The sequence below is a fragment of the Lynx canadensis genome, chromosome D2, assembly GCF_007474595.2.
Source record: "Lynx canadensis isolate LIC74 chromosome D2, mLynCan4.pri.v2, whole genome shotgun sequence".
Lineage (NCBI taxonomy): Eukaryota > Metazoa > Chordata > Mammalia > Carnivora > Felidae > Lynx > Lynx canadensis.
This window is the reverse complement of record NC_044313.2, coordinates 31,866,214-31,879,387: the sequence shown is the minus strand read 5'-3', so window position 1 is coordinate 31,879,387 and position 13,174 is coordinate 31,866,214. Positions and strand designations below refer to the sequence as shown.

At 46.1% G+C, this 13,174-nt stretch overlaps 1 protein-coding gene across 1 annotated transcript in view; it reads right to left on the bottom strand.

Annotated features, from left to right (window-relative positions):
- Positions 1-13,174, bottom strand: part of TLL2 (tolloid like 2) — a 121,381-nt gene that overhangs the window by 86,105 nt on the left and 22,102 nt on the right. Inside the window, exon 2 of the mRNA XM_030334990.1 lies at positions 9,633-9,743. Within this exon, the coding sequence (XP_030190850.1) occupies positions 9,633-9,743 (111 nt within the window). The remainder of the gene's footprint in view (positions 1-9,632; positions 9,744-13,174) is intronic.

The window sequence follows — 13,174 nt, the reverse complement described above, 5'->3', positions numbered from 1 at the left end:
AAGAAGAATTCTCATAGGAGGGCAGAGATGATTGGAGCAGTCAGCTGGGGTGGGGGCTGCAGGTCTGGGGGAAGAAAGGATGAAAGGAGCCCTGGAGGAGTGAGTAGGAATGCTGGCACTCCCTCTCTGGCATGGCAAAGACCTAAGGACTGCATTTTCCATCTGGGAATCTATGTGAAGGGCCCGGGAAAGATAACCTATTGACCACTTGGCTAAAGGATGCCTTTTTCAGACATTTCCTGCAAGGTGATCAGGGCTCGCTCAGCCCGAGGGTGCCACCCCCTAAGCATTTCTTTCATTGTTGGTCCCCACTCCCAGCTGGAGTCTGAGGCATCCTGCATTCAAGCAAACAGTCCTAACCCCAACTGGCCTCTTGGGGGGAGCAGAGGAGCAGGAAAGAACGGAGGCCACCAAGCACTCCTGAGGCTCATAGCCCCATCCACAGACCATAAGTGTTTGTCTGGCATCTTTCATGTGTCTAGCCTGATGCTGGAACGAAAAAGGATGAGCCAAGACCAAAGACAAGTCACGGCTGCAATAGGCTGGGGGATGCAGCAAGGCACACACTGAATGCGACCTGAGTCAACAGAGGGCATGATGAGGTGTAGCTCCCTAAGCGCGTGGAACTCTTCCACATCTTTCTTCATCACCTCTCAAGGGAGGTGATGGGGAGACCAAGTCTCCCTAACTCAAGGGGACAGTGTCGGCAGTGATGCTGATGCCAGCAGCTATTTCTAGAAGCAATGGAGCATAGAGGCCAAAAGTAGGGCCTTTGACATCAGAGTTAAGACCCAATCTTGGCTCTGCCTGTAATTGGTTGTGTTCATTACATACCTCTGAACATTACCTTTTATATCTTTGGCAACAGTACCCACCATATAGAAGTGTTGTGTGAAGGTTAAGTGAGATCACGTATTTAAAGTATGTGAGACCTACTCGGCCAACAGCAAATGCTAGCTAGTATTATTCTTTTTGTTGTTCTTAGAGAAGAATCAGCACCTAATCCATTTTCAGATCTCTCTCTGGCTAACTTCATGATCCTGGAGTTTGACTCAGAACGACCAGGGAAGGCTAGGGAATTGGGTGGGTAGGGTCTAAACCCAAGGACCTGCTCAGATCACAGTGGTGCTGGCCCAGCTCCAGAGACCCCAGGGAGGTGCTGCGGAGTACGCACAGCAACAAAAAAGAATTTAGGGCATTTGGCAGTGTGGAGTCTGAGACAAAGAGGTGGGCCAGAGAGAAGAGAAGACAGAGGAGCCAGCACAGGTGTGGCCATGGCAGCTATTATTTATCAGGTGCTTCCCAGGTGTCAGACCCTGGCATAAATGCTTTACCTATCCCACTTCTCAACGCCCCTGCAAGACAGGCATTAATATCCTGTTTTACATATAGGGAACGAGTCACCCTAAATTCCCCAGCTAATCAATATGGAGCCAGAGAGGCAAACCCAGGCCTGCCTGACTCCATCATCCAAGCCTCTCTGCACTGCAGTCCTGCCAGGGCCTGGGTGTCCACATGAGGAGAACCTTTCCAAGAGTGCGGAAGCACTCAGAAAAGGGAGACCATGGACAAGAGCTTCATAACTTGGGATCCATGGAGTAGTTAAATCTCTTGAAATTCCAAGCAAAATTGTGTGTGTGCGTGCGTGTCCTTTTTTCTCAGAGAAGTGCTCATAATATTCATCAGACTCTCAAAGAGGTCTATGAACCCCAAAAATGTCAAGTACAATTTACTTAGAGAAAAGAAGTCACCAAGACCTTATTCTCTGGGCACTCCTTCCTTCAAAGCTCTGGAGGAGACGGTGGAGATGATGAGTAGATTGCTCTCTGACAGAAATATAAATCAAAACCACAATGAGATATCACCTTGCACCTGTCAGAATGGCTAACATTAACAACTCAGGCAACAACAGATGTTGGTGAGGATGCGGAGAAAGAGGATCTCTTTTGCATTGTTGGTGGCAATGCAAGCTGGTGCAGCCACTCTGGAAAACAGGATGGAGGCTCCTCAAAAAATTCAAAATAGAGCTATCCTACAACCCAGCAATTGCACTCCTAGGCATTTATCCAAGGGATACAGGTGTGCTGTTTCAAAGGGACACATGCACCCCCGTGTTTAAAGCAGCACTATCAACAATAGCCAAAGTATGGAAAGAGCCCAAATGACCATCGACGGATGAATGGATAAAGAAGATGTGGTATACACATACAATGGAGTATTACTCGGCAATCAAAAAGAATGAAATCTTGCCATTTGCATCTACGTGGGTGGAACTGGAGGGTATTATGCTAAGTGAAATTAGTCAGAGAAACAAATATCATATGACTTCACTCATATGAGGACTTTAAGAGACAAAACAGACGAACATAAAGGAAGGGAAACAAAAATAATATAAAAACAGGGAGGGGGACAAAACATAAGAGACTCATAAATATGGAGAACAAACTGAGGGTTACTGGAGGGGTTGTGGGAAGGGGATGGGCTAAATGGGTAAGGGGCACTAAGGAATCTACTCCTGAAATCATTGGTGCACTAGATGCTAACTAATTTGGATGTAAATTAAAAAAATAAAAAAATAATAAAAAAAAGATTGCTCCCTGACAGCCTCTTGTCCCTCTTCAGCTTTCTAAGTCAGTAGTGGCATCAGGAGCAGAGGCCACCAGATTTTGCTAAGACAGCATTTGGCATTGCACGATGCTAGGAGACAGACTTGAATCCAATTCACTGCCCCAGCAAGAGTTTAACCTGGCATTCATCCATTACTCAGAATATTGTCTCCTCTACAAGATGTCACAGGGAGCCACCCACTGCCCCACTTCTTATCTGGACACTCCCACCTCCAATAAAGGAAATCAATGAGATGGTGAAGCCATGTCTACAAAGTTTAGGAAATGTCTCCACAGGAATGGAGGCTGAAAATCACAGCCTCTCGATGGGGCTGCTTAAAACAACCCCACCCACAAGCTCTCTCAAGAGCCTCGAAGCTAAAAATGTGTTGGGAGTAGAGACATGTTGGGTCTCCTTTGAGAGCTTCAAACCTTGGAAGGCAAGGAGAGAAAGAAACCCTATGAACCCAGAAACTCTATGAGCCCAGAAAGCCTCAGAGTACATGTGGGCATCTCATGGGTATGCATTAGCCTTGGATGCCTAATTGTGCCCCTCGATGCCCAATGGCCTTTGCACCCCCTCTTTTCTCTGGCCTGAAACACCAGAGTTTAAATCTACGGTACAGTAACATGTACCACTAAGTCTAGGAGCTGAAGGGTCTGCCAGGTGGGTGGGCCCTCAGGGTTCAGAGAGGAGGCCCAGAGAGGGGAGGCAAGTTATCCAAACCCATGTTTCACTCCTGCTGTTTCATTCTTTTGAAGTCAGGGGCTCAAACTGCTGGGCTCATGCAGACACTCACACAGATGGCAGGGGTTTAGGAACCGAGGATTTAGAGGAAGGATGGTTTCTTAAATAGAGCTGGACATGGCCCAGTGGCTCAGAATAGACAAGGCGGGAACATCAGCTTCCATCAGAGCCAATAAGTCATCACAACCATTTCCCCTTTCCGAGTCCTCCTTACAAAGACCAAGAAATCAGATCCACTATCCGGATGGAGATAATGCAAGGCGATACTTCCTCTCCAGGTTCCCAGATATTTGCGAAGATGAGAATGCGCAACACTGGCTCCCTGGGAAGATACAAACAAATAAAAGTCCAAAACATCGACCACACTGCCCTCCACCTTGTGTGGTTAGCAGAAGAGTTGTCTCAGAACTCAGAAACGGGGCCATCAGGCTTGCACCATCACATGGAAGAAGATGCAGGAGGGCCGGAGAGTGTGTGTGTCCCGCTAAGTACTTCCTTCAGTACACAGCTAATCCGATTAGCAGCTTTAGGAAACTCTGCAATGTTAATTCAAGGGTCCCATTCATGGAACAGCTTGGCCCATGCCTGCTCAGAGCTCCCATTCTTCTTTCTGCAAATGAAATGCACACAGAAGGACTTTCTCTCCCTGCAGAATGCACTCTTGCCTCCTTGCCCCGCACACATCCAAGATGCTGCTGCCGCTTCCTCCGGCAGCTCCCGTGGCAGAGGCAGGGGCCTGTCTGAAAACGGCGAGAAAATAGAACTCTTTCAATCCCAAGCACAACACGGGCTGATTTTAACAGCACTGTCAACCCAGGTGGCCTCCCAAACTGGCGGCCATGCCGAGTCACGAAAGCACACCAGTTGGAGGGCCCTGGAGGAGTCACTGGCTTTCTCGGGGCCTTCCTTTCTTTCTCTGCAGAATGGGGACGTGGGGTAGAGGGCATAGCTGGGACAGAAGGCTGAAAGGAGGGAAACCGGGGGCTTGTGCAGACAATGTCATTATGTTTGGCTGGAGGACAAGGAGAGGGAAGGGGGCTGGATACACAGGTGGTAGACAGAGTGTGGAGGGCCCAGACGAAGGTCAGACTAAGGAATGTTTCTGCTGGGTGACAGGGAGCCACGAAGTTGTGTTAATTTCCTGGGACTGCTATAACAAACTACCACAAAGTGTGTGGCTTAAGACAGCAGAAATCCATTCCCTCCCAGTCCCGGAGGCTAGAAGCCTGAAGTCAAGGTGTTGGCCGAGCCATGCTCCCTCTGCAGGCTCTAGGGAAGAATCCTGCCTCGCCTCTAGCTAACGGGTGACAGCTCTGTGGTGCTCCCTGGCCTGTAGATGCTTCACTCCGGTCTCTGTGGTCCTCTTCACACGGCCTCCTCTGTGTCTGTATGCTCCCCTCCTCTTATAAAGACGCCAGTCACTGCATTTAGCTCTCATCCCAAGACCCTTAATTAATTACGTCTGCAAGTCCTCTGTTTCCAAATAAGGTCACATTCTGAGATTCCACGTAGACATGAGTTTGGGGGACCCTTGTTTGGTGGTTGCAAGGTCAGGGCCAGGAAGATCACCTGGAAGCAGGATGGGGAAGGAGGGACTAGAGGCAGGGAGACTGACTGCTTTAAGCAAACAGCGAGGGGGCTCCCAGCTGGGGGTCCAAGGGTCCTCAGCAGCTCTCTTCTGTGGCCAGTGCAGCACTCTCATTGGGCTCCTAAACCAACCCAGGCACAAGGTCTTTGCTCACCCTTTGGCCCATAGAGGCTCCAGCCTACCTTCCAAGTGATGGCAAAGGAATGATTGATTACACGCACCTCTGCTGCTCTCTGTTCCTTCTGACTGGCAACACGGCCGACAGCTGGGTGCAGGGGAGGACGCCTGGAGGTACAGGGGAGGACTCCCTGGCCTGGGAGTTGGGAAGCCTGGTTCCGACCCCGGTTCTGCCACTCACTGAATTTAGGACACTGGGAACATCTAGAGAATGAGGCCAACTTGGTCACTTCTAGGGCAAAGATACGGTTTCATCCTGTAGCCAAGAGAACAGCTCCAAACTCACAGGATGAACCAGGGAAAGAAGCCTTCTGGGGTTACACTGCAAGGTTCTGAACCCTCCCTGCTCTGATCCCCTCCAGGGATTCAGCACCCCCTCCCCTCAAAACTCCTTCCCTCCCCTAAAACACAGGAACACTAACCAAAGCTTGGAAATGAAATAACCTAAATCTAAGAATACATCTTTTGCACATTTGGAAGCAGGAAGACGGAGTGAAAGTGTGGTTCTTTTTTATTTAGTTAGTTTTTTAATCAAAGCAAATGTTTAAGGATCTATGCACAAAGTTGTTCACAGCCTCATTGTTTCTAATAGGAAAAAATTACCAGAAAAAAGAGGGAAACAATCTTCATGCCCATCTGTACAGGATTAGCTTGATGAATTGTGGCAGAGTTGCACATTAAATGTGATTAGACCACAATGTACCGCATGAAAAGATGTCTATGAGGTGGTGTTAAATGAAATACACAGGCTGCACAAGACGGTGTTGAGAAAAATCCTTTCTATGTTTTAAAAATACCTATATGCACATGGCCTGAGCCTGGCAAGGCTGGAGGTAATCCAGCAAACTGATAACAGCACAGATCCCTGGAGCTGAGAGAACAGGAGATTTTTACTTTCTATTTTCTATAATTTTGAGCTATTGGACTTTTTTTTTTTTCCCAAACAACTGGCAGTATTGGTTTAATCAGCAAAAACAATAAAAAGTATTCCCATTCTGAAAATAAAACAACTATTCTAGATAGTTGCAAAGTACTATTGGCCCGCAGAGAAAAGTGATCAGGATAAAAATCACTTTCCCATAAAAACACACAGAAAAAAAAAAAAATTCCAAGCTCGGGAAGGAGGAAACACTAGGTAGGTACATGTTTCAAAGGCCTCAAACCCAAGCTGCCAAAGTTCCCTCCGGTACATTGCAAAGTTTCCCCACTCTCTATTTTAGCCCTACACCCTCCAGGTCAGTGGGCTTTCTGTGAATACTATTACTACTAATAATGAAGAGGTGGCAGATTTGATATTTATTGAGCTCTTATTATTAGCCAGGCACTGTGCTAAGCACTTCATACATATTCTTTTTGTCCTTGCAGCATTACTATTCCTATTTTATAGATGAAGAAACTGAGACCCAGCTCAAAAATCCAAGCCCAGATGGTCTGACCCCAAAGCCCATGACTGTAGTCGGTGCTTTAACCATCTGTCTGGAAGCAAAGCCCTATTGGAGCTCTTGATCGTCTAAGCCCCTAGGAGATGGTTCCAGGATCTGCTGATCTCCACAGGCCTCTTCCTTCTTCCTCCCTCACCCATGTTGACCAGTGCCTTCTAGGTACAAGGGACTGGGCCACCTTCGAGGGATCTGAAGGCAAATTTGATGTGGACTCTACTTCTCTGAGTTCACAGGGAAGAAGGAAAAGAGAAGATCCAAGTTCTTAGACCAGGAGGCTGACCATGCTGGCCTTGGGGAGTGCTGTGAGAGAGGTGAAGGCAGGGCTTCCAGGCTTCCCTGCACTGAGCACCGTAGGCAACCTTCCAGGCAGGCAACTCTCCAGGAGCTGGCCCACATGGTGGCTGGCCACTCCCGGACTCTCTCTGGGGTCTCCCACTCACATCTGCCAAGGCTGGACCCCCACACTGTGCCATGGCAGGTCCCCCCAGGACCACACAGGATCACTGATAGGGGTGACCCTGAGCATTTGTGTTCGTGGACAAGCATCAAGTAACTGCTGTGCTGGCCCAGAGTGTGTGAGAAGGGTCCCCAAGCCAAACAGCTCCAGCTCCAGGGTCCTCCTGGATCTTGCATGGTCACCGCTCCTACTTTCCAAGTCAGTATGTACCACACAGAGTGTGCATTGGTGCAAGCACTTTGGAAAACAGACGGTATCTACTAAAGCTAACGTACCACGAGACCCAGCAATCCCACTCGTGCTTGCCTCGTGGGTACCAGTGCTTGCGTCCATCCTAACATATGTCTAAGAATGTCAGCAGCAGCTTTACGGATCACAGCCCAAAACTGTGACCTGTCTAAATGCCTGTCAACAGAAGGATGACTTCACTAGCATTCGGTCACACAAGAGAATACCACACGCAACAACGAGAGACAAACTGCTTCACGCAACAAGGTCAAAAAGCTGAGTGAAATAAGACAGACACAAACAACGCATGCTGTGTGACTCTATTTATGCAGGTACAATAAGTCCGTGTGACAGAGGCCAGGAGAGTGGGATGGGTACTGACTGGGAGGGGGCATGAGGGAGCGTCCATGGTTCTGGAAATGTTCCATGCCTTGGTCTGGGTGGCGTTTATGTGGACATATGTAAAAGTTCACAATCCTGTGTATTTGAGACATGTGAATTTACTATTTTTAAGCAATATTGCAAAAAGAAGTTTAAAAAATTTTAACCACACAGAGATAACAATGAGGTCAACTTCTCTAGGCCTCCAGGTAAGAACTGGTTAGTTGCAGTGGTAGAATTATGGAGATGCTTCCTTTTGTGAGAGCCCGATTAAGGTTGTGTATATTGGTGTGAAAAATAATTTGGTTTGTAAAAGTCCATTTAAAATTCAAACAGATGGGGAGCCTGGGTCCCCTCCTCCCCCAGCCCCTGGCAGGAGCTTGGACTTGGCCAGTCCCAGTAGTTGCTCATATTTGAGCCATGGGAGTTGCCCCCTTACTCTGGGCACATTTCTACCCACCCCTCTGACAGGCATCCTCACCATTTACCCTGGCCACCCTTTCCAGGCGCATCTGTCTACCACAGCCTAACCCAAAGAGCCACCCTTCAGGGACTCACACCTTACTGCTGTTCCCAGAGTAGAGATAAGCCCTCTCATACTCCCCACATGGCTTCCCCACTGCCCGAAATGTCTCTTTTCAATTCTTGACTTCAGGAACTCATACTCATCCTTCAAGACATAATGCAAGAGTTCCCATTCCCACAATGCCTTTCCCGGCTCATCTGGGTAGGCTTCTTCCCCTCACTCTTGTCTCTTCCCACTGCTCTTCGTTCATCAGAGCACTTGCCGTGAGGAACCGCCCTTCATCTATTTACCTGACAGCCTCATCCCACTAGACTGGGAGCACCTCAGTGATCATATCTGCCACTGCCTGAGAACTTGCTATGTGCCAGGCACCAGGCTGGTGCATTACCCTGGACTCCATCCTCCCAACCCCCTGTGGAGTGAGTGCCGGTTTCATCCCCATTTTGCAGATAGGAAAACTGAGCCTTGGAGATGTTGGACAGCTTGTCTAAGTCTAAACCCTGTCTGCCTGGCATGAATGGTTTCCTCGAAGGCAGGAGTCACATCTTACTCCTCTTTTTCCAGCACTGCATTTGGCCATGGCAGGTGCCTCCCGAAAAGGGTACAAAGCTTCAGTTATACAAGATAAGTAAGTTCTGAAGATCTGCCATACCACACTGGGCCCATAGTTTATAATACAGTTTGTACACTTAAAAATTTGTCAAGAGAGTAAACCCCTTGGTTCTTACCACAGTAAGTATTAAAAAGTCTCAAGAGAAAGGAAAGAGGGTGGGAGGAGGGGCTGCAAGTAGCAGAGGTCGTTTGGCAACAGGCACGTGTGAGCCCTGGTCACCAAATAGCAAGCCATCGTGAGCCACAACGGCCCATCAGCCTCACAGCACAGCCTCCCCTTCTGCTGCTTTTCAGAATGGGGATTCCCCAGAGCTGAGGCATCTGAGCCCAGTGGGCAGGGCGACTGAGAACTCAAGACACAGTCCCCCTACTATTCACCCCAGGGTGGAGGCAAGGAGGGAGAAGAGTACCAACGTCAGAAGCCCCATCGTATTTCCTGGTTTGTCTGCAAAAGAAGAGCACAGCACCCCATGGGCAAACATCTCCCCCCAGTGCTAAGCATTAGGAGCATCATCAACAAACATGCCCTAAATGGAGCCCATGCAGTAATTCTCTCCAGTCTGGGAAGTGCTGGACCCTGAGGCCAAAGTCCTGAGAACCCACACTGAGCTCAAGTCTGAACCCTCTGAGGTAGAGTCTGAACCTTCAGATAAAGAGGCAAATGGATGTTCTCTTACAAGGATCGGCAGATCGGAGGCTCTGGCTCCATAGCCTCTAGGGCAGAAAGAGCGTCCCTCTGGTTTTCCACAAACAGGTGTGCATGGGACTGACAGGTCAGATACTGATATCTCATGGTCCACATCTACCCTTGCTGGAGTCCCTGACCCCTCTCCCCAGAGAAAGAGAAGTAGGGGACACAGTACTTACCTGTGCTATGTCCCCTTTCCTCTACTGACTGCTTGATCCAGTCTCTGGCTTTGTCAATATGAAATAACTTCAGGTCCTCTTCGTCCAAGGCAATGTCTCCCCAAAAGACAGCTGGGAAGAAAAAAAATACATAAATGGGTCCATTTAAGCTGGAGATCAAGAAAAAAATGGATTTATGAATGTTTCAGAGGACACTGGACGTTGAATGGAAAACTCTAGAAATGAAAGTCCATCCAATCAAATTTCTCCCTGAACCCAACACATAGGGCTGGCAGAGACAGAGGAATGACATGTAATAATTCTGTGTATTAAAGTCCTAGGACTGGGGTCAACCACCTTGAAGATCAAAGGCCCAGGTCTGTAAAGTATTTTTTTAATGTTTATTTATTTATTTTGAGAGAGAGAGAGAGAGAGTGAACAGGGGAAGGGCAGAGAGAGAGAGAGAGAGAGAGAGAGAAAATCTCAAGCAGGCTCCGCGCTGTTAACGTGAGCCTGACATGGGGCTTGATCTCATGAACCATGAGATCATGACCTGAGCAGAAATCGAGAGTCAGACACTTAACCAACTGAGCCATACAGGCACCCCCTAGAAATGAAGTCCATCCAATCAGATCTTTCCCTGAACCTAACACATGGGGCTGGTAGAGACAGAGGAATAACATATAATAATTCTGTGTATCAAAGCCACGGGGCCAGGGCCAACCACCATGAAGATCAAAGGCCTAGGTCTATAAGGTATTTTAAAAGGACACCCTGTCTTACTCTAGCTGTGAGCAGCTCTGGGCAAAACTACCACATAGAGGCAGCTGTTTCTTTCTTTGCCAGAGTCTCCAGGATATTTAAAAAAAAAAAAAATCATAATGTGGTAAATGATACTACTGTTCACTATATTTGCTGCCTTTCCCTGGGGAAGATTATCTGTCTCTGTCCCATTAATGTTAGGACTGGCCACTTCACCTGCTCTGACTAATTAAATGTGAGAGGAAGCTTTAAGAGTTAGTGCATGATTCACATGTCCTCTTTTCTTTTTACCAAAAGACAAGCAACATTCCAGAATGCAGTGACTCTATCACCCTGGGTTCTAGAGTAAATATGATGTGGCGCAGAGATATGGCTGATCAGGATGGATACGTGGCATGAATAAGGAGGATAAAAACTGCTATTTTTATAAGTCTCTGAGATTTGGGGCTATTTGTTACTAGAGCACAATATCTTCATCCTGACTAATACAGAAATTGCTATCAGAAGTAGTGTTCTACTGTAACAAAAATAAATTGTGTTTGGGCACAAGGCAGTGGATGTCAAGGAAACTTAATTAAGGCTGGAAGGAGGTGATGTATGTTATGCAGTGATGAGGTACCTGGTAAAAATATTGCCTGCATTAACTTGGAAGGCAGATGATAAACTGCCATAGCTTAAAAAAGCCATAGCTTTAAGTGGAGAGATTGAGAGTCAGAATGTTAATACCATGCTTTGGTTGCTATTAGCTGCATTTGATAAGAAAGAAAAGAGTTTTATAGAGAATTAGGCAATTTATAGTGGAATGAAAAGGAATAGGGAGAGTGCAGAAATTGAGGAAGACCCAACCTATTCTCATTACTCATCAATAAAAGGAAAACTGAGAAGGCCTTTGAGTAACAAAGGCTAATTCAAACTCAGCTTTGTGGTGTAGAGAAATGGGAACCCTCATCCATTGCTAGGTGGAATATAAGATAGTATACTACTTGTAGAAAAATCATTTGGCAATTTCCTAAAAACTTAAACATAATCTTATCAAAAGACCCAGAAATTCTACTCCTAGGGAAACTTCCCAAGAGAAATGAAAACATATGTCCACACAAAGACATAAATTCAAATGTTTATAGCAACCTTATTCATCAATGGCTCCAAACTTGAAAACAACATAAATGTCTATTGCCTGTGGAGCAGATCAACAAAAAGTGATATACATATAAAATGGAAAACTATTCAGCAATTAAGAAGAACAAACTATTGACACATGCTACAACATGTATGAATTTCAAAAACATCTAGCTAAGTGAAAAAAGCTAGATGCAAAAGATGATTCCATTTATCCTGAATGTCTAGAAAAGGCTAATTTATAGAGTCAGAAAAGTGATCGCTAAGGTTGGGGTCAGGATGGGGACTTGACTATAAATGGGTATGAGACTATAAATGGGTATGAGACTATAAATGGAGGGAACTTTTCCAGGTGGTGGAAATGTTCCATAATTTAATGATGGTGATGGTTGCACAACTATGAACTTACTAAAATCATTGAATTGTACACTTACAATGGGTAATTGTACAGTATGTAAATATACCTCAAGAAATTTGTGTGAGACAAAACAAGAACTCAACTCTATAGCGAGGGCCAGTCAAGATGGTGCCCAGTACATTCTTTCAGTGTGAGAAGCATGGTTCGGTACAGGAGACCAAAAGTGTGGTTCCCTCACAGAGGCCTCGTAAGTGCAAGGTGCCAGCCATTACGCCGGACAGAGAGGCATGTCTAGGAAATGACTGTGGTGTGGCTATGGCATGTGGAGCTGAATCAAATAGGAAGACAACTCACATTTCAGAAAAGTATTGTGCCCAAAACGCCCACTAGTATGGCCTGCAAAAGACCTCAACTGTTTGAGATTTAAAATGACCCCTAGTGATCCTTGGGCCCCCAACCTTCTATGGGCAAGGAAGTAGGCTGAAAAAGATGTTGTCTTCAGATAGTGCAATAAGAATAATGAAACAGAAAAGACAGGCCTCCCTGAGTGGGGCCATAGAAGGCCATGGAGGAGAATGACTGGAGAACTACTCTCAGGAGGTGGGATCAAGGCCCTCCTCTGGGGAGCACACATGGGGAAGACACCTCTTTTCCTGCCACTGCATCCTATTCCATCCCAGGAAGCAGAGAAGAGCAAGGCACGAAGATGTCAGTTTCAAAAACAGCAATAGTTCAGGGAACAGCAAAGAGTGCTGTGATTGATTAGTGATGTCTGCCATGGCGAGTGTGGGAGTAGCAACCATCAGGGATATATTGGCCCTTCCTGCTTTCATCTTTAGGAAGATCTTTAGGAAGAGAATCATCTTTCATCTTTCATCTTTAGGAAGAGAATCAGGGTAATACTGTTGCAGAAAATAAACCAGAAGTTTGGGTAAAAGCAACTGCTCTTCCTAGAAATTTAAAAGAATAAGTTGAAAAGTGTTCCCAAATAAAATAAGATACTGTAACAACACATAAGGTCAACAATACCACTGGATCAACAATGGATCAACAATACCACTATACAGCTGTGCAATAGAACTTTCGGCAATGGTGGAAAAGTTCTATATCTGAGCTTTTCAATAACCACATGTGGTTACTGGGCACTTGAAATGTGGCTAATGTAATTGAGGAATGGAGTTTTACATTTTATTTTATTTTAATTAATTTAAATTTAAATTGCTACATGTGGCTAATGGCTATCTTATGAATATAAATAATATAAAATAAAATTTTATATAATGATATAAATAAAATAATAAATTATATTTAAAATAGCAAAGAG